The sequence below is a fragment of the Coregonus clupeaformis genome, chromosome 39 (assembly GCF_020615455.1).
Source record: "Coregonus clupeaformis isolate EN_2021a chromosome 39, ASM2061545v1, whole genome shotgun sequence".
In the NCBI taxonomy this organism is placed as follows: domain Eukaryota; kingdom Metazoa; phylum Chordata; class Actinopteri; order Salmoniformes; family Salmonidae; genus Coregonus; species Coregonus clupeaformis.
This window is the reverse complement of record NC_059230.1, coordinates 11,583,525-11,607,781: the sequence shown is the minus strand read 5'-3', so window position 1 is coordinate 11,607,781 and position 24,257 is coordinate 11,583,525. Positions and strand designations below refer to the sequence as shown.

The 24,257-nt window shown below is 42.9% G+C and overlaps 3 protein-coding genes across 3 annotated transcripts in view; all 3 read right to left on the bottom strand.

The window, feature by feature from the left end:
* Positions 1-490, bottom strand: part of LOC121554465 (nectin-4-like) — a 34,330-nt gene extending 33,840 nt beyond the window's left edge. The window contains exon 1 of the mRNA XM_041868063.1: positions 9-490. Coding sequence (XP_041723997.1) covers positions 9-63 — 55 coding nt within the window. The 5' untranslated portion in view covers positions 64-490. The remainder of the gene's footprint in view (positions 1-8) is intronic.
* Positions 491-1,644: 1,154 nt separating this feature from the next.
* fcer1g (Fc epsilon receptor IgFc epsilon receptor Ig) lies at positions 1,645-11,290 on the bottom strand. Its single transcript, XM_041867620.1, has 5 exons — positions 11,029-11,290; positions 4,974-5,065; positions 2,870-2,926; positions 2,346-2,369; positions 1,645-2,181 (listed from the first exon to the last, which is right to left on the bottom strand). The coding sequence occupies exons 1-5, from the start codon at positions 11,090-11,092 to the stop codon at positions 2,119-2,121; spliced, it is 300 nt and encodes a 99-aa protein (XP_041723554.1). The 5' UTR covers positions 11,093-11,290; the 3' UTR covers positions 1,645-2,118.
* Positions 11,291-11,391: 101 nt separating this feature from the next.
* On the bottom strand, positions 11,392-22,956 carry LOC121554157 (NADH dehydrogenase [ubiquinone] iron-sulfur protein 2, mitochondrial-like). Its single transcript, XM_045211901.1, has 13 exons — positions 22,819-22,956; positions 21,630-21,733; positions 20,926-21,116; positions 20,594-20,714; positions 16,717-16,829; positions 16,451-16,525; positions 16,067-16,230; positions 15,845-15,964; positions 15,359-15,488; positions 14,967-15,062; positions 14,517-14,600; positions 11,928-11,985; positions 11,392-11,642 (listed from the first exon to the last, which is right to left on the bottom strand). Exons 1-13 carry the CDS (start codon positions 22,923-22,925, stop codon positions 11,605-11,607), a joined length of 1,401 nt encoding a protein of 466 aa, XP_045067836.1. The 5' UTR covers positions 22,926-22,956; the 3' UTR covers positions 11,392-11,604.
* Between the last annotated feature and the right edge of the window lie 1,301 nt (positions 22,957-24,257).

Below are 24,257 nucleotides of genomic sequence, written 5' to 3'. Positions count from 1 at the left end.
TAACTTACTGAAACTCCAAAGGATCCACAGCAGTGGTGTCAGTCTGCCCAGGTGAGATGTCATTCTCCCCAGTTCGGTGGAGTGGTCCGCCCGACTGTGCCTTGATAAATCTGGAGACAGCTAGAGGTTTGTGGTCTATTCCAACGCTGAAATTTGTCGTGACATTGGTCCAATTTCCGCTTAACCTCAGTTTATGATCTCATCAGACAGTGAACTTTCTTTCATCCAGTGTCAAATCCAAGACAGGAGTGTAAAGAAGGCTAAAAGTAGTATAGATCCTCAGATTTAGCCAATGTTTATGATTGGACAATGTCCTGCTTGCTGTTGTTGGTTTATCTTATTCCAAGTCCTTTGGAAAGTTGCTTTTTCTCTCAATGCGAAAAGTGCTGCCTATGCCTTTTATTGCGTTTTGGCAAAGTAATAATTGATGCCTAGTGAAATGCACAAATTATGTTCTGTTTCATTGACACTAACATACGATATTCTGGCTTCTCAAAAGTAGGCGCGGTTACCTGTTTTCTTGGATACACCTGTTACAAGCACACTCTCTCTCTCTCTCTCTCTCTCTCTCTCTCTCTCTCTGACACACACACACACCTGGGAAGTCACCTTTCCAGTTTAGTTAAAGTAACAGACAGTTATTTTCAAGCCTTTACATGTAGCCTTCCACGAGGCTCAACAGTGAGGTGAAATGATGTAGGCACAGTACACAGGCCCTCTAGATGCAGTAGCCTAAACAACTTATCTTTATATCGAAGAAACAAACTAAGATACATCTATCTATCTACATCATGATCTACATCTATCAATTTAGACACCAGAAAATGGTTGTTGACATCTACATAGGTGGGGTAACAATTAATTGCTAAACCTGTGCATTAAAAAGAGTTGAAAGGTAAGCTGACAGAATTACATCTCTACTGAAGGGGTTCAAGAAGAAATGAAACAGGTATCTGTCTACCTCTAAAACAGTTCAGTTAAACCCCTCAGGCACTTTCTGCTGGGTAAACTGACCACCTTTTCTTTTCTCTCGCTCTCTCGCCCCCCTCTCTCTTTCGTACACACTCATTGGATTAGGAGCATCATTCAAAAGTTGAAATGTGAGATTTTGATTTAATGTCACTGCCTATGCCCTATTTTGTTATCCAGTACAGTTGCCAAGACATGTTTCATAATTCGACATCTTTTTGAGTTTGCATGTTCAGGTCATGTTTAGGTCAGCTGTCGTCCTGTTTTTCTATGGTGTGTAATGAATGAATGTAAGTAAGCTATGTGAATGTAGAAGGTTGTAGCTAGTGTAATTATATTACATACGTTATTACACAGGTACAAGAGCAACTTAATAAACTGTTACCATATATGTTTTGCAATGTTTTCACTGTTTTCTCCTTTCAGTTAAGTGAGGCCATAGTAGCTGTTACAGCGTCATTGCTTGTTAACGGCATCAGACATTGCATTAGGCTATGCAGATAAATCCCGCCCTCACCACCACAATGGTTTTCTGCAGTGCGCACAGGATGTGAGTCGGACAGTGTGTGGTCGGTGGCTATGATCAGTTGTCACGACATTGGTGTAACGGAAATCAGCCTCTGAAATAGCTATGAGAAACTGTGTGAGAAAGAAGAGGACGATACCACAGACCCATCATTTTGATATTTTATTAGAATTTATTATAAAAGCACCATAGAAGTACACCCAGAACACAAATCTCAAGAGTTAAAAAGCAGTATATTATCTGATAAAACGGTATATTGATCTATATAAAAACATACTTGAGAAGTTTTGAAAATACTAAAAACATCAATCTCAAGCTAAATCAACAACAAAATAATTGTATAAGTAAGATACAAAGAAGACATACACTGTCAAAAGTGGGACATTTTTACCCACAGCTCAACTTCCCTCTTTTGATATTCTCACATTTCTCTCTCTTACTACACATACCACAACATACAAAGGAGGCTTTCACATATGAAATGCAAATAAATGTTAAAAAATGTATACATTTTCTCTCAAAACGTTAAAAGCTATGTTAAATAAAAGACATAAGAGGCCTGGGAAAGGCTTGGAGAGACAAAAATGATTTGACAGATGATTTCTTCAACTCTTCATCCTGTACTACTTCAATCTTTTCTTCTGACCGATGGTCTCATAGGTATCCGCAGTATGAGGGGTCAGACCCTGACATAGAGAAAAGAGAGAGAGAAAGAGAGAGAGTAAATATATCATTAAGCAAGGCCCTACAATTGAAACTCCACACATTGACTAAGATCATCTTCACCATCATCATCACATTATCACCATCATCATTATCACCATCATCATCATCATCACCATCAACTCACCGTATAGATACCCTCCTCCGCTTTCTGTGTCGGCGTTAAAGAGGAATTAGAAAAAACACAAACACACAGAGGAACTTTAATAAATCACTATTCATGTGACTTCCTTTTATACTTTCTACCCTATTCATTTACCAACCCAACTGTTTTTAAGTGTAGACATTCACAACATCTTGAAACAGGATACGCTTGGATGTGTGTGGGACTGGGACTGTGTGTGTGACTGTGACTTTGACTGTGTGTGTGTGTGTGTGTGTATTGCATTTCTTTTAGGAAGCGTGTGAGAGATTAGCTATTAGGTTTAATGTTCGTCTGGAAACCCCCTTCTGCCCTCAACCCACTGTAAAGCTGTAGGGCAGTAGATTTGTCTGTCTGTGTTATACAGGACTAAATAAATGGATTGGAGCATATATCACGTTACATCGATTTGGCAGCAGGGTCTAGTTTCTATGTATCTGGGTGTCTGGGTGTCACGGGGTCTAGTTTAATGGAGTTGGATGTAGATCATGTTACAGTGTGTTTCTCACCGCTGGCTTTTCTGTCGCAGCCCCAGTATTAGTCACCGGAGACATCTGTGGGGTGAACTGAGTGTTGAGAGATAGATGGGGTAAGAACTTGGTAGAGATAGAGAGAGGAAACTAAAACAACCCCCTAGCCTCAGGGACTTTAGGCACTTAGATCTGAAAGGATTGGATGGGTAGGATCAGTATAAGCAATATGTTGACATTTCCACCTAACCATTCAGAGGACAAGGTGGAGCTACTACCATGGCCATACTGTATTGTATATAGGTATAAAGACTGATCTAAAATCTTTCAGATCTACAGTGAGGGAAAAAGTATTTGATCCCCTGCTGATTTTGTACGTTTGCCCACTGACAAAGAAATGATCAGTCTATAATTTTAATGGTAGGTTTATTTGAACAGTGAGAGACAGAATAACAACAACAAAAATCCAGAAAGACGCATGTCAAAAATGTTCTACATTGATTTACATTTTAATGAGGGAAATAAGTATTTGACCCCCTCTCAATCAGAAAGATTTCTGGATCCCAGGTGTCTATTATACAGGTAACGAGCTGAGATTAGGAGCACACTCTTAAAGGGAGTGCTCCTAATCTCAGCTTGTTACCTGTATAAAAGACACCTGTCCACAGAAGCAATCAATCAATCAGATTCCAAACTCTCCACCATGGCCAAGACCAAAGAGCTCTCCAAGGATGTCAGGGACAAGATTGTAGACCTACACAAGGCTGGAATGGGCTACAAGACCATCGCCAAGCAGCTTGGTGAGAAGGTGACAACAGTTGGTGCGATTATTCGCAAATGGAAGAAACACAAAATAACTGTCAATCTCCCTCAGCCTTGGGCTCCATGCAAGATCTCACCTTGTGGAGTTGCAATGATCATGAGAACGGTGAGGAATCAGCCCAGAACTACACAGGAGGATCTTGACATTGATCTCAAGGCAGCTGGGATCATAGTCACCAAGAAAACAATTGGTAACACACTACGCCGTGAAGGACTGAAATCCTGCAGCGCCCGCAAGGTCCCCCTGCTCAAGAATGCACAAATACATGCCCATCTGATGTTTGCCAATGAACATCTGAATGACTCAGAGGAGAACTGGGTGAAAGTGTTGTGGTCAGATAAGACCAACATGGAGCTCTTTGGCATCAACTCATCTCACTGTGTTTGGAGGAGGAGGAATGCTGTCTATGATCCCAATAACACCATCCCCACCATCAAACATGGAGGTGGAAACATTATGCTTTGGGGGTGTTTTTCTGCTAAGGGGACAGGACAACTTCACTGCATCACAGGGACGATGGACGGGGCCATGTACCGTCAAATCTTGGGTGAGAACCTCCTTACCTCAGCCAGGGCATTGAAAATGGGTCGTGGATGGGTATTCCAGCATGACAATGACCCAAAACACATGGCCAAGGCAACAAAGGAGTGGCTCAAGAAGAGCACATTAAGGTCCTGGAGTGGCCTAGCCAGTCTCCAGACCTTAATCCCATACAAAATCTGTGGAAGGAGCTGAAGGTTTGAGTAGCCAAACGTCAGGCTCGAACCCTTAATGACTTGGAGAAGATCTGCAAAGAGGAGTTGACAAAATCCCTCCTGAGATGTGTGCAAACCTGGTGGCCAACTACAAGAAACGTCTGACCTCTGTGATTGCCAACAAGGGTTTTGCCACCAAGTACTAAGTTATGTTTAGCAAAGGGGTCAAATACTTATTTCCCTCATTAAAATGCAAATAAATGTAAAACATTTTTGACATGCGTTTTTCTGGATTTTGTTGTTGTTATTCTGTCTCTCACTGTTCAAATAAACCTACCATTGAAATGATAGACTGATCATTTCTTTGTCAGTGGGCAAACGTACAAAATCAGCAGGGGATCAAATACTTTTTTCCCTCACTGTACATGAAATTGTCGTGGCTATTGGATAGGGTATAATAATAATAATTAAGTGGTTGCTTATATTTGTCCTATTTCACACATGCACAAGTGTGTATTATACAGGTGTGAATTGGTAGAGACCCTCTGAGAGTGGGTATAGCAAGAAAGAGATCAAAGATAATTTAGGGAGGAAGGGAAAGAGAGGGACTGAAATGCAGCTGTACCTTGAGCCTACAGTAGAGCACGGTGAGGATGATACCGTACAGAAACAAGATACCGTCCAGGATATAGCAGATCTGAGACTCACCCATGGCCGCTGAGGACAAAGGAGAACAATTGCTATTTATAGGCAAAATATCACAGTTATTGCAAGTGACCACCAGTAACCTCAGTATATCATGCAGATCTCAAGGTTATCCTCCATTACCTGTTTGGCTGTTACCTACCTACTCCTATCCACACCATGTCAAAAAGGATCTTGGCTAATATATCATTCTGTACTGACAAGTAGGCTTTGATCATCGTCATAGCCTACAAATTTGTCAGCAAAGCGGATGCCCTAATCTTATAGGAGTGGCTATATACAGTGGGGAGAACAAGTATTTGATACACTGCCGATTTTGCAGGTTTTCCTACTTACAAAGCATGTAGAGGTCTGTAATTTTTATCATAGGTACACTTCAACTGTGAGAGACGGAATCCAGAAAATCACATTGTATGATTTTTAAGTAATTAATTTGCATTTTATTGCATGACATAAGTATTTGATACATCAGAAAAGCAGAACTTAATATTTGGTACAGAAACCTTTGTTTGCAATTACAGAGATCATATGTTTCCTGTAGGTCTTGACCAGGTTTGCACACACTGCAGCAGGGATTTTTCCCCACTCCTCCATACAGACCTTTTCCAGATCCTTCAGGTTTCGGGGCTGTCGCTGGGCAATACGGACTTTCAGCTCCCTTCAAAGATTTTCTATTGGGTTCAGGTCTGGAGACTGGCTAGGCCACTCCAGGACCTTGAGATGCTTCTTACGGAGCCACTCCTTAGTTGCCCTGGCTGTGTGTTTCGGGTCGTTGTCATGCTGGAAGACCCAGCCACGACCCATCTTCAATGCTCTTACTGAGGGAAGGAGGTTGTTGGCCAAGATCTCGCGATACATGGCCCCATCCATCCTCCCCTCAATACGGTGCAGTCGTCCTGTCCCCTTTGCAGAAAAGCATCCCCAAAGAATGATGTTTCCACCTCCATGCTTCACGGTTGGGATGGTGTTCTTGGGGTTGTACTCATCCTTCTTCTTCCTCCAAACACAGCGAGTGGAGTTTAGACCAAAATCTCTATTTTTGTCTCATCAGACCACATGACCTTCTCCCTTTCCTCCTCTGGATCATCCAGATGGTCATTGGCAAACTTCAGACGGGCCTGGACATGCGCTGGCTTGAGCAGGGTGACCTTGCGTGCGCTGCAGGATTTTAATCCATGACGGCGTAGTGTGTTACTAATGGTTTTCTTTGAGACTGTGGTCCCAGCTCTCTTCAGGTCATTGACCAGGTACTGCTGTGTAGTTCTGGGCTGATCCCTCACCTTCCTCATGATCATTGATGCCCCACGAGGTGAGATCTTGCATGGAGCCCCAGACCGAGGGTGATTGACCGTCATCTTGAACTTCTTCCATTTTCTAATAATTGCGCCAACAGTTGTTGCCTTCTCACCAAGCTGCTTGCCTATTGTCCTGTAGCCCATCCCAGCCTTGTGCAGGTCTACAATTTTATCCCTGATGTCCTTACACAGCTCTCTAGTCTTGGCCATTGTGGAGAGGTTGGAGTCTGTTTGATTGAGTGTGTGGACAGGTGTCTTTTATACAGGTAATGAGTTCAAACAGGTGCAGTTAATACAGGTTATGAGTGGAGAACAGGAGGGCTTCTTAAAGAAAAACTAACAGCTCTGTGAGAGCCGGAATTCTTACTGGTTGGTAGGTGATCAAATACTTATGTCATGCAATAAAATGCAAATTAATTATTAAAAAATCATACAATGTGATTTTCTGGATTTTTGTTTTAGATTCCGTCTCTCACAGTTGAAGAGTACCTATGATAAAAATTACAGACCTCTACATGCTTTCTAAGTAGGAAAACCTGCAAAATCGGCAGTGTATCAAATACTTGTTCTCCCCACTGTATGTGAAATCAACTCTTGTGGCATCATCTTCTCTAAATATCACTATCCCCCCCAAAAATATAGGTTTTGGTTATAGATGTGGGCATAAGACAAAATAAACATGTATCTGTTGCAGGGATTTACCAGCCCCCGCTGTTGGTGCTATTTTTTATTTTTATTTTATTTAACTAGGCAAGTCAGTTAAGAACAAATTCTTATTTACAATGATGGCCTACACCGGCCAAACCCGGACGACGCTGGGCCAATTGTGCGCCGCCCTATGGGACTCCCAATCACGGCCGGTTGTGATACAGCCTGGAATCGAACCAGGGGGTCTGTAGTGACACCTCAAGCACTGAGATGCAGTGCCTTAGACCGCTGCGCCACTCGGGAGTCCATTTCTGAGTATTTAAAGACTTTTCTGTCATCTGAGTTGTTCGTTTTAGGGGATTTTAACTTAGATTGGCTTACCCTGGACTCAGACCACTTAAATAATATTTGTCTTGACTTTAACCTGACTCAACTGATTGCAAAACCCACACAGACTAATGAAAAGAAAATCCAGCAACTCTTCACTGATTGACCTTAATTCTGACAAGTACTTGTCCAGTGGTGTCTTTGCTAATGAGCTAAGTGATCATTGTCCTATTGCGTGTATTAGAGATACCAAACAGATTAACACCGATCCTCTTATAATTATGAAGAGACATAAAAGAAATCCCCACAAGTTTTTCTTCATGAATGTATTAGTCTGACTTTTCCTCTATCAGCTGCATGCCTGACCCTGAATTAGATCTAGAATTGTTCTAATCTATTTGTTTATCTCTGGCAGACAAACACTCTCCCTTTAAACACATTACAGTAAAAAATAGAACAAATCCTTGGTTTTCTAAAGAAATGTCAGATGTTGTTATGATGGGAAATCCAGCCTGGGCCATGGCTAGAAAAACTGTCTGTAGCTGATTGGCAGTTTTTCAGGGAATTGAGAAATAGATGCACTTCCTCAATCAAGAAAGCTAAATCTAGCTACTTTCTAAGTTATATCTTAGACTCCGCTGGTGATCCATCTACATTTTGGAAAACAGTTAATGCACTGAAGCAAGGAAATTAATTTCCTTCCCTGCCTAAGCAAGTTGTGTGAGACTCATCCTTACTGAGAAACATTTGATGTGATGCTTTTAATCAGCATTTAATCTCGGCAGATTTTTTATTTGAAATAACCGACCCTGGTCATCCAGTCAACTGCCTGCCCCTCTCTCAGTCTCCAGTTGGCTCGATGGAAGATCCGTCAACTTCTAGTGAACCTTTGTTTTCATTTCCACAACTTTGTTCTTGTGATGTACAAGACGGCTTGCGCAAGATTGATAAAAAAAAAAAAACGGTGCTGATTTGCTTGATCCTTTCTTGGTGCAGCTTTCTGCTCCTCTGATTGCAGAAGCTGTAACACATATTTCTTCCCTTACAATTATTTCTCGTACCATCCTTAGCGTCTGGAAGGCGGCCCATATACTACCGTTTCACAAAGGTGGTGACCCGTGAAACATAACAATTATCGGCCTATTTCCAAACTCTCTTGTCAAGCAAATATTCTAGAATTCTTGGTGTTTTTTTCCTGTTTTTTTTCTCTGCTCCATATACAAACTTATACATACGAACAACAACTAACAGATGCACACAAACAATGACTATATCCAGTGGTGTAGAGTACTTAAGCAAAAATACTTTAAAGTAGTTTTTGGGGGTATCTGTACTTTACTTTACTATTTATATTTTTGACTACTTTTACTTTTACTCCACTACATTCCTAAAGAAAATAATGTACCTTTTACTCCATACATTTTCCCTGACACTCAAAAGTACTCATTACATTCTGGTTGCTTAGAAGAACAGGAAATTGGTCCAACTCACACACTTATCTGATCTGGCAGACTCACTAAACACATATGCTTAGTTTGTAAATTATTTATGAGTGTTGGAGTGTGCCCCTGGCAAAAAAAACAAGAAAATGGTGCAGTCTGGTTTGCTTTATGTAAGGAATTTGAAATGATTTACAGTGAGGGAAAAAAGTATTTGATCCCCTGCTGATTTTGTACGTTTGCCCACTGACAAAGACATGATCAGTCTATATTTTTATGGTAGGTTTATTTGAACAGTGAGCGACAGAATAACAACAAACAAATCCAGAAAAACGGATGTCAAGAATGTTCTAAATTGATTTCCATTTTAATGAGGGAAATAAGTATTTGACCCCTCTGCAAAACATGACCCTTGTTGGCAATCACAGAGGTCAGACGTTTCTTGTAGTTGGCCACCAGGTTTGCACACATCTCAGGAGGGATTTTGTCCCACTCCTCTTTGCAGATCTTCTCCAAGTCATTAAGGTTTCGAGCCTGACGTTTGGCAACTCGAACCTTCAGCTCCCTCCACAGATTTTCTATGGGATTAAGGTCTGGAGACTGGCTAGGCCACTCCAGGACCTTAATGTGCTTCTTCTTGAGCCACTCTTTTGTTGACTTGGCTGTGTGTTTTGGGTCATTGTCATGCTGGAATACCCATCCACAACCCATTTTCAATGCCCTGGCTGAGGGAAGTCCCCTTAGCAGAAAAACACCCCCAAAGCATAATGTTTCCACCTCCATGTTTGACGGTGGGGATGGTGTTCTTGGGGTCATAGGCAGCATTCCTCCTCCTTCAAACACGGCGAGTTGAGTTGATGCCAAAGAGTTCGATTTTGGTCTCAGCTGACCACAACACTTTCACCCAGTTCTCCTCTGAATCATTCAGATGTTAATTGGCAAACTTCAGACGGGCCTGTATATGTGCTTTCTTGAGCAGGGGGACCTTGCGGGCGCTGCAGGATTTCAGTCCTTCACGGCGTAGTGTGTTACCAATTGTTTTCCTGGTGACTATGGTCCCAGCTGCCTTGAGATCATTGACAAGATCCTCCCGTGTAGTTCTGGGCTGATTCCTCACCGTTCTCATGATCATTGCAACTCCACGAGGTGAGATCTTGCATGGAGGCCCAGGCCGAGGGAGATTGACAGGTCTTTAGTGTTTCTTCCATTTGCGAATAATCGCACCAACTGTTGTCACCAAGCTATTTGGCGATGGTCTTGTAGCACATTCCAGCCTTGTGTAGGTCTACAATCTTGTCCCTGACATCCTTGGAGAGCTCTTCTGTCTTGGCCATGGTGGAGAGTTTGGAATCTGATTGATTGATTGCTTCTGTGGACAGGTGTCTTTTATACAGGTAACAAACTGAGATTAGGAGCACACCCTTTAAGAGTGTGCTCCTAATCTCAGCTCGTTACCAGTATAAAAGACACCTGGGAGCCAGAAATATTTCTGATTGAGGGGGTCAAATACTTATTTCCCCTCATTAAAATGCAAATCAATTTATAACATTTTTGACATGCGTTTTTCTGGATTTTGTTGTTGTTGTTCTGTCTCTCACTGTTCAAATAAACCTACCATTTGTCAGTGGGCAAACGTACAAAATCAGCAGGGGATCAAATACTTTTTTCCCCTCACTGCATGTAAACTTCCAACTTCAACTGTATATAAAATTACATAATTTGCTCCAAACTCTGGCTTATCAAAAAAGAATCTATGAATAAAACAATTATTAATTATTAATTAATATGCCATTTAGCAGACGCTTTTATCCAAAGCGACTTACAATGGGCAAAACCATTTAGACAGTAGAAACAGCTATGATTTACTTAAAATTTTCAGGAAGGAAAAATGAACGTTACCCACTTCAATAACAACTATTGAAACATGCCGTTACAGGGTATCAACTAAACGGTCAATAATTAATATTACCAAATAACAGTTCAATGAGTTCCAAACAGATTACATTTTCCAATATTTTTACTGAAGACCAACATATGCTCTGGACTCGCCCATGAGATCTGATCTCAACCATGGGACTTAACCATGATACATCATTAACTATATTTAAAAATATTTATTCCAGTGGGGGACTAAATGTATTTACAATTACACTAACCGAAAACTGTTTTGCTAATTTCTCATCATGTTAATCCCACAGACATACAACAATTTCATAACCAAGGTCAATACCAAACATCAGAGGTTGTAGTATTAAACTCGACTCACCAGCACTGCCAAAGCTCACCCACAGAGGAAGAGCTGAAAGAACTGGGAATCTGCCTCCCATCATCACAGCAACAGGTATACAAACGGACACAGCAAGATTCTTTTTACCGGACGTCTGACTGCTCAGTCAGTAAAAAGCATGTAGGTTGAGCAGGGCTGAAGTTAGTGGTTTGAGGTGATGACGTAGTGTTGCAAAGAAAGCCACAGTAGAGCGGGGGGGAAGTTGTGGTCGAGCTCAGTCCATTTGTTTTTGTGCAACAGGGCATTTTGAAACAATATCACACGCTAAAAAAAATCTGAAGTGGTTACAGTATATTTCTATTTCACGAGACTAACCGTGAGAAAACGACACCATTTGACCAATCAGTCATATAATATTTATTAGGTTTATCATTACAGCATTATACATCGATGATTACGAGTGGAATTTGTCACTACAGATCATATAGATGATACACTATGTGAGGCTATGGACAGAAACTTCATCTGAGACAGACAGATCACGAAGACCGAGAAGGGAGATATCCTCTTCAGAGTGGAACCATTGTTATCAACACAACAGTCTGGTGTTTTAACTTAACGGTCAACTTCTCCAAACACAATGTCCTGGGTGCCTGTCACAACAGAAAAAAAACCTAAATCATTGGTTTAACCTCAACCATAACTACGGTATTTTAACAGGAATTACAAAGATAATTGCTGTTTGAGTTATAAGTATACTGATAATCAATGGTTTCAATGATAACATCAGGGTAATGTTCAGCAAGGATTTTTTTTTTTATGAAACAGAGGGGTACTACATGAACTTGTCCAATCAGAACAGATGTTTGTTGTTTTTCGTTGCAACACATTGCTGCAGTGTGCCCTACTGAACACAACCCAGTAGAAACATGTCTTACCGATAATGGCCACCACATCAGCCAGCATGTGTCCTTTAGCCATCATATCCAGGGCAGCCTGGGGAAGACAATACAAAACTATTAACCAACTACAATCAACCAACTACAATCCAACTATTAACCCATTACAGTCTAAACCCTGTATAAGCCAGGGGAGTTCTACTAAGCTATATGCAATTGTTTTAAGAAGGTCATACACCAAGGATCATTTTGATTTTGAATTTTAAGACCCCTTGAAGATATGTAAAAAAATATTTGATGAAAAATATGGATTCGGCCTTACTGCTGTTAGCCCATATGAAAGTACAGATTAACAAATTCACTATGGAACAGATAGTCCGCCCCAAAAAAAAATCAAAAAGGAAGTTTGTTCTGAAGTGTCTCTCCTATATATCTGAGAGATATATCATGTATAAGAAAGATCAGGAAACGCGCATACACATATATATATATATATATATACACACATATATACATACATATATACACACACACACACACACACACACACACACAGTGGGAAAAAAAAGGATTTAGTCAGCCACCAATTGTGCAAGTTCTCCCACTTAAAAAGATGAGAGAGGTCTGTAATTTTCATCATAGGTACACGTCAACTATGACAGACAAAATGAGAAAACAAAATCCAGAAAATCACATTGTAGGATTTTTAATGAATTTATTTGCAAATTATGGTGGAAAATAAGTATTTGGTCAATAACAAAAGTTTCTCAATACTTATATTGTTATATACCCTTTGTTGGTAATGACACAGGTCAAACGTTTTCTGTAAGTCTTCACAAGGTTTTCACACACTGTTGCTGGTATTTTGGCCCATTCCTCCATGCAGATCTCCTCTAGAGCAGTGATGTTTTGGGGCTGTCGCTGGGCAACACGGACTTTCAACTCCCTCCAAAGATTTTCTATGGGGTTGAGATCTGGAGACTGGCCATGCCACTCCAGGACCTTTAAATGCTTCTTACGAAGCCAGTCCTTCGTTGCCCGGGCGGTGTGTTTGGGATCATTGTCATGCTGAAAGACCCAGCCACGTTTCATCTTCAATGCCCTTGCTGATGGAAGGAGGTTTTCACTCAAAATCTCACGATACATGGCCCCATTCATTCTTTCCTTTACACGGATCAGTCGTCCTGGTCCCTTTGCAGAAAAACAGCCCCAAAGCATGATGTTTCCACCCCCATGCTTCACAGTAGGTATGGTGTTCTTTGGATGCAACTCAGCATTCTTTGTCCTCCAAACACAACGAGTTGAGTTTTTACCAAAAAAGTTATATTTTGGTTTCATCTGACCATATGACATTCTCCCAATCCTCTTCTGGATCATCCAAATGCACTCTAGCAAACTTCAGACGGGCCTGGACATGTACTGGCTTAAGCAGGGGGACACGTCTGGCACTGCAGGACTTGAGTCCCTGGCGGCGTAGTGTGTTACTGATGGTAGGCTTTGTTACTTTGGTCCCAGCTCTCTGCAGGTCATTCACTAGGTCCCCCCGTGTGGTTCTGGGATTTTGTGATCATTTTGACCCCACGGGGTGAGATCTTGCGTGGAGCCCCAGATCGAGGAAGATTATCAGTGGTCTTGTATGTCTTCCATTTCCTAATAATTGCTCCCACAGTTGATTTCTTCAAACCAAGCTGCTTACCTATTGCAGATTCAGTCTTCCCAGCCTGGTGCAGGTCTACAATTTTGTTTCTGGTGTCCTTTGACAGCTCTTTGGTCTTGGCCATAGTGGAGTTTGGAGTGTGACTGGTTGTGGACAGGTGTCTTTTATACTGATAACAAGTTCAAACAGGTGCCATTAATACAGGTAACGAGTGGAGGACAGAGAAGCCTCTTAAAGAAGAAGTTACAGGTCTGTGAGAGCCAGAAATCTTGCTTGTTTGTAGGTGACCAAATACTTATTTTCCACCATAATTTGCAAATAAATTCATTAAAAATCCTACAATGTGATTTTCTGGGTTTTTTTTCCTCAATTTGTCTGTCATAGTCGATGTGTACCTATGATGAAAATTACAGGCCTCTCATCTTTTTAAGTGGGAAAACTTGCACAATTGGTGGCTGACTAAATACTTTTTGTCCCCACTCTATATACACACTTTTTTTATACACATATTAGTGTGTAGCCCAAACTGTTCAGACAGAAGTTGGCAGATCATCTGTACTGACAGACGAGTCCCAAGACGCTTGTGGGGGTCGTAGAGCAAAACACCATTGTGTTTGTGAGTCTCATCTTTCCATAGAGGGGTCATAATAGTTTATAGGCCAAACCGTTTGGACGCTACAGACAATTTCGTGAGAAGACCAATTTTCAGGATGTCTCATGGTCTGACAAACCCTGATGTTACTCTGCCCATGCAAAAACACAGATAACTCTAGCTTAGATATTAATGGGGATTTTAAAAATTATGATAATTTGATTTTAGCGGGGCTGGGACATCGACTCTAACGGGAATGAACTATAAATAGCCTTGAGGATCTCGTTTAACACATTTAATAATTAATAACTACATTGAACAATGCAGGGTGTGAAGTCTGTCTGTGTGAGTGTGCATATATAGCTTAAACTCCACGTACCAGATGAGCGAATCCCGGAGCTTTGATTTTGCAGCGGTAGGGCCTGCTGGAGCCGTCAGACACCAGATACACACCAAACTCTCCCTGAAAGAGACAAGAGAGGAGATCACGTCACATTACACAACAGACCCACCTACAGCACATTACATTCAATGTCTTCATCTACCTAAACAGGGACTACAGATTAGAATTAGCCAGCTGGTTAAAATCTGGTACATTTACAGAATGTCCCTGGCTGTCAAATATAATATCTGCAATAAAGGATATGATATTGTGTTCGATCTAAAGGCATCCTATGACCTACAAAATGGATCAGGTGAAGGATAATCTCACCATTAGTAATGGTAAACTGCACCTATCAAATAGCCTCAGTATTTGAGGATAGGTGAAATGCAAGAGAGCGTCTCAAAGCCGTTACATCCATGTCTGTCTGAGGGAGGAAGGGCTTACCTTGGGTGCTTCAACAGCTGTGTATGTGGATCCGGGGGGCACCTGGTAACCCTCTGTGTACAGCTTAAAATGATGGATCAGAGACTCCATGGACATCTAACATTGGAACATAATTAAACCACCATTACAACTGATGTTTATGCTTATATAATAGACTAAATGTGCAACACTCCACCATGCACATAGAAATCAGGGCTTAATGTGTTTAACTATAGAGTAAAGCAGATATAATCTGCGCGGATGATCTAAATGTCCTAAAATAATTTCACATCGAAGCTTTGATTTTAATTGTTTTTATCCATGCTTCTTTTTTTTGCTGCAGTTTCCTTGGGTTTTTTGAAAGGCGCTTTAAATCGAATGTATTATTATTCCAGCCAGTTATTGAGTCTCACCTTCATCTCAGATCTCTTGGGTGGGGCCACCTTGGCGTCATCCACTTTGATCTCTCCTGCTGGCATCTTGTTGAGGGCCTCGATCATGATCCTGAGACTCTGCCTCATCTCCTCCACCCTGCACAGGTACCTGACCAACACCAAGGAGGTGTGTGTGTGAGATATATATATATATATATATATATATATATATATATATATAGTTGATGTATTTTCACATTTTATTGACAGTATTTTCACATTTTATTGACAGATACCGGTTAGATATGTAGATGGGGAGACAGATGAGGGATATTGCAGAGAAAAGTGAGTAGCGGAACGCGGGATTGGTGAACCGCTGCCTCCAGGGGCATATGTGTTCCGGGTCAGGCAGCACAAAAATATTACTCAAAAGACAGACAAAATCTCTCATGTCTGCAAAGGCAATACTAAGTAAAAGAGAGCGAGGCTGACAAATAGAGAGAGGATAATAGGAGTTCCTCTCACCTGTCGTAGCAGTCTCCCTTACTGCCAATGGGGACGTCAAACTCCACCTCGTCATACTTGTCGTAGGGCTGAGACTTCCGCAGGTCCCACTTGATGCCTGAACCCCTCAGCATCACACCACTGACAGACAAGACAAGCAGAGGGAGTTAGTTACACATTTCATTCGGTTTTCAAAAGTTTGAGAGGAAAAGCGAGAGAGTGCGCAGTATATGTTTGCCTCACCTAAAGCCATAGTTGAGTGCGTCCTCAGCAGACACAACCCCAATGTCCACAGTTCGGTTCTTCCAGATACGGTTGTTGGTCAACATCTCCTCCACCTCATCTATTCTGATGGAGAAGTTCTTGCACCACTCGTAGATGTCGTCCATTAGCCCCAGTGGCATGTCCTGGAACAAACAGATAACGCAATCTTAGTTTTATAGCCACCATTACATCACATACATCGAATCCATAGGTGTAGGGTGAAGTTACCCCTAGATGTTGATCTTGGGTGAGTTTTGCGTTAAGGTTAGGATTGGGGGAGAGGATCCTGATCCTAGATCTGGACCTAGGGGAAACATCACCCAGGAGCAACCCCATAACACTTAGTTCCTAGGCAGCCCTCACCTGGTGTACTCCTCCAGGTCTGACGTAGGCTGCATGCATCCTAGCCCCTGAGACACGCTCATAGAACTCAAACATCTAGGAGAAGGATAGACACAAGACAGAACACCCTTTAAAAAAAAAACATATGTGAATGAGCTCAAAATGGCTTCTACAGCAAACCTTTAATAACACAAGTCAATTAATAAATTCTTATTAACAATGACAACCTGCGTCCTATCACCTCAAAGAAAGGTCATACACTACTCTAGTCTATCCAGTGCCCTCACCTTTTCCCTCTCCTCAAACATCCAGAAGAAGGGAGTCATGGCTCCGATGTCCAGGGCGTGTGTGGTGATGGCCATGATGTGGTTCATGATGCGAGTCAGCTCTCCGAAAAGAACTACAACACAGAAATACACACTGAAAATGCATACTTACTTCACTATTGTTGCCCCTGTTCTTCCTGTGTGGAGAATTAGTTTTTTCACCTTTATTTAACCATTTGAGAACAAGTTCTCATTTACAACTGCGACCTGGCCAAGATAAAGCAAAGCAGTGCGGAAAAAACAACACAGAGTTACATATGGAATAAACAAAACATACAGTCAATAACACAATAGAAAGTCTATATACAGTGTGTGCAAATGTAGCAAGTTATGGAGGTAAGGCAATAAATAGGCTATAGTGCAAAATAATTACAATTTAGTATTAACACTGGAATGATAGATGTGCAAGAGATGATGTGCAAATAGAGATACTGGGGTGCAAATGAGCAAAATAAATAACAATATGGGGATGAGGTAGTTGGGTGGGCTAATTTCAGATGGGCTGTGTACAGGTGCAGTGATCGGTAAGGTGCTCTGACAACTGATGCTTAAAGTTAGTGAGGGAGATAAGAGTCTCCAGCTTCAGAGATTTTTGCAATTCGTTCCAGTCATTGGCAGCAGAGAACTGGAAGGAATGGCGGCTAAAGGAGGTGTTGGCTTTGGGGATGACCAGTGAGATATACCTGCTGGAGCGCATACTACGGGTGGGTGTTGCTATGGTGACCAATGAGCTAAGATAAGGCGGGGATTTGCCTAGCAGTGATTTATAGATGGCCTGGAGCCAGTGGGTTTGGCGACGAATATGTAGTGAGGACCAGCCAACAAGAGCGTACAGGTCACAGTGGTGGGTAGTATATGGGGCTTTGGTGACAAAACGGCTGGCACTGTGATAGACTACATCCAATTTGCTGAGTAGAGTGTTGGAGGCTATTTTGTAAATGACATCGCCGAAGTCAAGGATCGGTAGGATAGTCAGTTTTACGAGGGCATGTTTGGCAGCATGATTGAAGGAGGCTTTGTTGCGAAATAGGAAGCCGATTCTAGATGTAACTTTGGATTGGAGATTTTTAATGTGAGTCTGGAAGGAGAGTTTACAGTCTAACAAGACACCTAGGTATTTGTAGTTGTCCACATACTCTAGGTCAGACCCGTCGAGAGTAGTGATTCTAGTCGGGTGGGCGGGTGCCAGCAGCGTTCGATTGAAGAGCATGCATTTAGTTTTACTAGTGTTTAAGAGCAGTTGGAGGCTACTGAAGGAGTATTGTATGTCATTGAAGCTCGTTTGGAGGTTTGTTAACACAGTTTCCAATGAAGGGCCATATGTATACAAAATGGTGTCGTCTGCGTAGAGGTGGATCTGAGAGTCACCAGCAGCAAGAGCGACATCATTGATATACACAGAGAAAAGAGTCGGCCCAAGAATTGAACCCTGTGGCACCCCCATAGAGACTGCCATAGGTCCAGACAACAGGCCCTCCGATTTGACACATTGAACTGAGAAGTAGTTGGTGAACCAGGCGAGGCAGTCATTTGAGAAACCAAAGCTATTTAGTCTTCTAATAAGAATGCGGTGGTTGACAGAGTCGAAAGCCTTGGCCAGGTCGATGAAGGCGGCTGCACAGTACTGTCTATTATCGATCGCGGTTATAATATCGTTTAGGACCTTGAGCGTGGCTGAGGTGCACCCATGACCAGCTTGGAAACCGGATTGCATAGCGGAGAAGGTACGGTGGGATTCGAAATGGTCGGTGATCTGTTTGTTAACTTGGTTTTCAAATACTTTCGAAAGGCAGGGCAGGATGGATATAGGTCTGTAACAGTTTGGATCTAGAGTGTCACCCTCTTTGAAGAGGGGGATGACCGCGGCAGCTTTCCAATCTCTGGGGATCTCAGACGTTACGAAAGAGAGGTTGAACAGGCTAGTAATAGGGGTTGCGACAATTTCGGCGGCTAGTTTTAGAAAGAAAGGGTCAAGATTGTCTAGCCCAGATGATTTGTAGGGGTCCAGATTTTGCAGCTCTTTCAGAACATCAGCTGTCTGAATTTGTGTGAAGGAGAAGCGGGGGGGCATGGGCAAGTTGCAGCGGAGGGTGCAGAGCTGGTGGCCGGGGTAGTGGTAGCCAGGTGGAAAGCATGGCCAGCCGTAGCAAAATGCTTGTTGAAATTCTCGATTATTGTAGATTTATTGGTGGTGATAGTGTTTCCTAGCCTCAGTGCAGTGGGCAGCTGGGAGGAGGTGCTCTTATTCTCCATGGACTTTACAGTGTCCCAAAACTTTTTGGAGTTAGTGTTACAGGATGCAAATTTCTGTTTGAAAAGGTTAGCCTTTGCTTTCCTAACTGCTTGTGTATATTGGTTCCTAACTTCCCTGAAAAGTTTCATATCGCGGGGGCTATTTGATGCTAATGCAGTACGCCACAGGATGTTTTTGTGCTGGTCAAGGGCAGTCAAGTCTGAGGAGAACCAGGGGCTATATCTGTTCTTAGTTCTGTATTTTTTGAATGGGGCATGTTTATTTAAGATTGAGAGGAAATTACTTTTAAAGAACAACCAGGCATCCTCTACTGACGGAATGAGATCTATATCCATCCAGGATACCTGGGCCAGGTCAATTAGGAAGGCCTGCTCGCTAAAGTGTTTTAGGGAGCGTTTGACAGTGATGAGGGGTGGTCGTTTGATCACGGACCCGTTACGGACGCAGGCAATAAGGCAGTGATCGCTGAGATCCTGGTTGAAGACAGCGGAGGTGTATTTAGATTGCATTCCATACATTTTACATTACATTTTAGTCATTTAGCAGACGCTCTTATCCAGAGCGACTCACAAATTGGTGCATTCACCCTATAGCCAGTGGGATAACCACTTTACAATTTTGGGGGGGGGTAGAAGGATTACTTTATCCTATCCCAGGTATTCCTTAAAGAGGTGGGGTTTCAAATGTCTCCGGAAGGTGGTGAGTGACTCCGCTGTCCTGGCGTCGTGAGGGAGCTTGTTCCACCATTGGGGTGCCAGAGCAGCGAACAGTTTTGACTGGGCTGAGCGGGAACTATGCTTCCGCAGAGGAAGGGGAGCCAGCAGGCCAGAGGTGGATGAACGCAATGCCCTCGTTTGGGTGTAGGGACTGATCAGAGCCCGAAGGTACAGAGGTGCCGTTCCCCTCACTGCTCCATAGGCAAGCACCATGGACTTGTAACGGATGCGAGCTTCAACTGGAAGCCAGTGGAGTGTGCGGAGGAGGGGGGTGACGTGAGAGAACTTGGGAAGGTTGAACACCAGACGGGCTGCGGCGTTCTGGATGAGTTGTAGGGGTTTAATGGCACAGGCAGGGAGGCCAGCCAACAGCGAGTTGCAGTAATCCAGACGGGAGATGACAAGTTCCATGACAGGCCACATTCCCTCTGTATATCCATGTTGACTGTTGAACTCCATGTAGCAACCTACTGCCCCCTAGTGACCTTGTATAAGAGGGAAAATAGGTCCAGATGATCTTACAAGGTTGTGCTTCTCACGCTTGTTACTGTCGTGCTGGTAAAGGAGGGAGGTGCAGCACTTTTCTAACCACAAATGTTCATCCCTGATCCAAAACGTACCATTCTCTCTAAACCTAAACTAAGGCCAAAAAGCTTATATACTTGGCTTGCTTATTAGGGACATATTCACTAGGTACCAAACGGCAGCAAACAGGCTGAAATAGGGAGGGCTTACCTGGACTTGTCCAATAAGAAACCCTTTTTATGTTGCAAAATATTTTAATTGTACTAATGAATACACCCCAGTACCTGAGCTACTGGTATGTTTGTCCTTTCTGGCATGGTCATCTAGCAGCACCTAGTCTCACCTCTGATCCACTGTGCGCGGGGTGGGGCCTGGATGTTGAGCAGCTTCTCCACGGCCAGAGAGTAAGCCTGCTCATTGCACATCATGGACACGTAGTCCAGCCTGTCAAAGTACGGCAGCGCCTAAAGCACACACACACACACACACACACACACACTAATGCAATTTATCCTATAAAAATATGCCTGATACAGAAGAGTCTAAACATGCATCATGTACATTACAAGCATCTTGGCCAGGACACTGATTCAAGTTACTTTCAGCCAATTTTGATATCCGCTGCACATACCTTAATGTCTCTGGGTGTGCTATAACATGGTAGCGGCTACGTACCTGCAGGTAGGTCTTGTACTCGATGAGTTTCTCTGTGCCGCGGTGCAGCAGGCCCACATGGGGATCACATTTCTTTACCGACTCCCCGCTGAGCTCCAACACCAGACGCAGCACGCCGTGGGCCGCGGGGTGCTGGGGGCCAAAGTTAATGGTCAGGTTAGACACCTCCTTCTCCATAGGAGCATCCTTATCTGTGGTGAGGAAGAGTGGTTGAGAGGAGATTCAGCAACTATTGGAGGACAGTGGAAGTTGATAAGAAAGCTTTGTTATTGTTAAAAGTAAAACCAATGCGTTTCGGCTCTTGGCCTTCATCTGGGTTTTACAGATTGAAAAATGTAGGAGAGGTTGCAGAGGGGCTAGTTGGTTTGGAATTCATGCATACGAGTTGCGCTAAATCTATATGTAGAATGACTATGATAAAGTCACAGAGTATGCTCAGCTGGTAGAGCACGGCGCTTGTAACGCCAAGGTAGTGGGTTCGATTCCCGGGACCACCCATACACAAAGAAATGTATGCACGCATGACTGTAAGTCGCTTTGGATAAAAGCGTCTGCTAAATGGCATATTATTATGTGGAATGATTCTAAATCTATGATAAAGTGATCAAGTATAGCAGGCAATAAAATACAACTACCACACAAACATTTCAATATTTATACAGGTCTCTGCCTAAATAATAACTAGCCTATAGATAAGGGCGTACCATTCCATGGTGGGGGGACCCATTTCTCAGTGATGGCGCTGGGATACATCACCGCCCCGGCATACTGCTCCGCCCACTCCACATCTGGCTGCCATTGTTTCTGTCTGGAAGAACAGAACAACAAGCAACCATGATGTGTCAATGGGGAATGAATCAGTACTGTTTCTAAGCCGCTGTGTGGATGTGGATGTTGTTTAGCCAGTGTTTAACCTACACAGGCTCTTGAGGTAAGCTAACCCAGTCTCAGAGCAACCACACGTGCCAAGGAAACTCCTCCTAATGATAATGACGTAGAGGTCAGGGTTGGGCATTATTACATTCTAGGTCAGCCAAAACAGATGGGTCACTAATCACATTTCACACAGCATTGGTGTTGCACAGTATATCATGGTACCAAAACGGTTAGTACGGGTACATAGCCTACTTGTCAAGGCACAAATGTATGTTTTTCCGCCCCTTGAAAAGCCTGAACTGTTTCAAGTTACTGTCTTACACGTATTGATGTTTGACTCTGAAGTGTTGTTGACCTCAATGCTGTAAATGGCACTTCCCATAACTTCAGCTAAGTAGCTAAACATGTTGTTGTTGAGTAACGTTAGCTAACTAGAACAAGTCAAGGTGGACAGCTAGCTAGCCTGGAATTCAGACCTGTTTAGTGTCAACATTCCACTCCTTGTACAAATGGTTTTTCAGACGACAGTGAAAAGCATGCATTTCATTTGCTTCAGCACATTAACAAATTGTTAGGTACTATGCTAGCTAGTTAGTTCGCTAGCAAGATGACAAGCCGGTCACGAATGTGCTAATATCAACTCAAAATCCACATGATTCGGCTAAGTACCGAACTAAACTCCACTCCAGCTCAAGTAGCTAACCGGTTGGCTAGATAACGAACAAGCAGCTAAACTCTCAAGCTGTTTAACGTTACAACAACTACACAACAGTCATGTTTGACATAACATAAGAAACATAGATCTAGATGTCAGGTGGACTGTTAAGTCTGAACGAAAATCCCAAACACTTTTATATGGTGAGCAGGTAAGCCCTAAAGCTAAGGACTAATTTGCTAGCTTGCTAATGCTAGATAACGTTAGCGGTTATGTGAATTTATGTTTTATCCCTGAACAACCTACTTGGATATCATTGACCAGTTAAACTATAATTGCACTTATCAAAATTAACATCTCACCTGTTTTGCAGGACAGTGCAGCCAGGGCTGACCAAATTACTATTTAAAATACATTTTGTTGAAGGACGACCAAGTTTGCTAAGCGACCTTAACATTGTCCCCGCCATCTTGGCAGTCTTCTTCTGTGGGTTTTATAGCAGACTGCAGCCCCAAATGGTGCATTACCGCCAACAACTGGACGGGGTAAAAAAAATAAAAAGGTTAAAAAACGATTAGTTACCGGAGTGTAACTCCAGTTCTATGAGTGGAGCGGAGCCCCATAGGGGAGCTCTGCTCCTAATGGTTTACCCTCTGCCCTAAGGCAGCAGCAGCCTGAGACAAAATTATGCACACACCTACAGCCAATAGGAGTACAGGTGTCCCTATAAGAGGGGGTGCCTCCCCTCAATCAGCCTCCCGAGGGTCGGCAGGGCCTTAAGTCCTATGGGGCTCCGCTCCACTCATAGAACTGGAGTTACACTCCGGTAACTAATCGTTCGATATCGTGGAGCTCCGCCCCATAGGGGAGCTCTGCTCCTAATGGTTTAAGGCGGAGCGTAGCGCTCCAAAATGTACTCCCTGCCGAGCCTAACACTTCCCATCGAAACGAGAAAGTCAAGCCTAACAATGGCTGCAACCGAGTCCCGCAGTACTGCAACTAAAAACCCCTACGGGCGTCACAATATACCGCGTCATCGGTTAAAAAACCCGCCCCACCTAGTCCAATGGCAATGCCAATGACTAGTGGGCAGATCACCAGAATAGAAGCCATACTAATCTGTACTAGCAGATAGATGTGCCTCAATATCCTGAGAAAACACTACCGACCACTAATGGAATGACATCAAGTGTCACTCTACATTATGAACACGGTAGACCGCCTCACTCACTCAATGGAATCCCAGAGATTAGTGGGCAGGAACAAAAACATGAGTCATACTAACTGAACAAGCAGATAGATTACCTCATATTCTGTTAATCAACGCATGCCTCTACTGTGCTGATCCTGTCAGTCAGGATTCATGTCACAAAATATGTTTTCTTATCCAAAGTGGACCTGATGGAAACCCAGTCCATAGTCCTGCTTTTCCCTCTCTTCCTAGCTCCAGATCTCCCTTCAGCTATGCTGAGTACAGACCGAGCCAAAGAGTTAGAAAACACATCTGTCAAAAACACGTCTTCCTAACCAAAGCGGACCTGATGGAAACCTGAGTCCACAGTCCTGCTTCTCCTCTCTTTCTTGCTCAAGATCTCCCTTCAGCCACGCTGAGTACAGATCGAGCCAGAGAATTAGAAGACATATCTAAGAGATAGAAACGGATAAATGGAGACGGCGTCGACCAGGATGCTGCTCTACAGATATCCTCTACTCCTGTTCCTCTAAAAAGGGCAGTAGAAGCCGCTACTCCACAAGTGGAGTGAGCTCTGATACCCTGAGGCAATTGCCGCCCTGCTACCTC

Bases quoted from the DNA above. Each gene is read 5' to 3' on its own strand.
- fcer1g (XM_041867620.1), bottom strand. From the start codon at position 11,092: ATGATGGGAGGCAGATTCCCAGTTCTTTCAGCTCTTCCTCTGTGGGTG. The intron at 2,370-2,869 runs GTGAGAAACACA...ACGCCGACACAG, and splicing joins CTGCGACAGAAAAGCCAGCG to AAAGCGGAGGAGGGTATCTA. The intron at 2,182-2,345 runs GTGAGTTGATGG...TCTCTATGTCAG, and splicing joins CGGAGGAGGGTATCTATACG to GGTCTGACCCCTCATACTGC.
- LOC121554157 (XM_045211901.1), bottom strand. From the start codon at position 22,925: ATGGCGGGGACAATGTTAAGGTCGCTTAGCAAACTTGGTCGTCCTTCA. The intron at 16,830-20,593 runs GTGAGACTAGGT...TCTGTGTTGTAG, and splicing joins CCGCGCACAGTGGATCAGAG to TTCTTTTCGGAGAGCTGACT. The intron at 11,643-11,927 runs GTAAGACATGTT...CTGTTGTGACAG, and splicing joins TGATGTGGTGGCCATTATCG to GCACCCAGGACATTGTGTTT.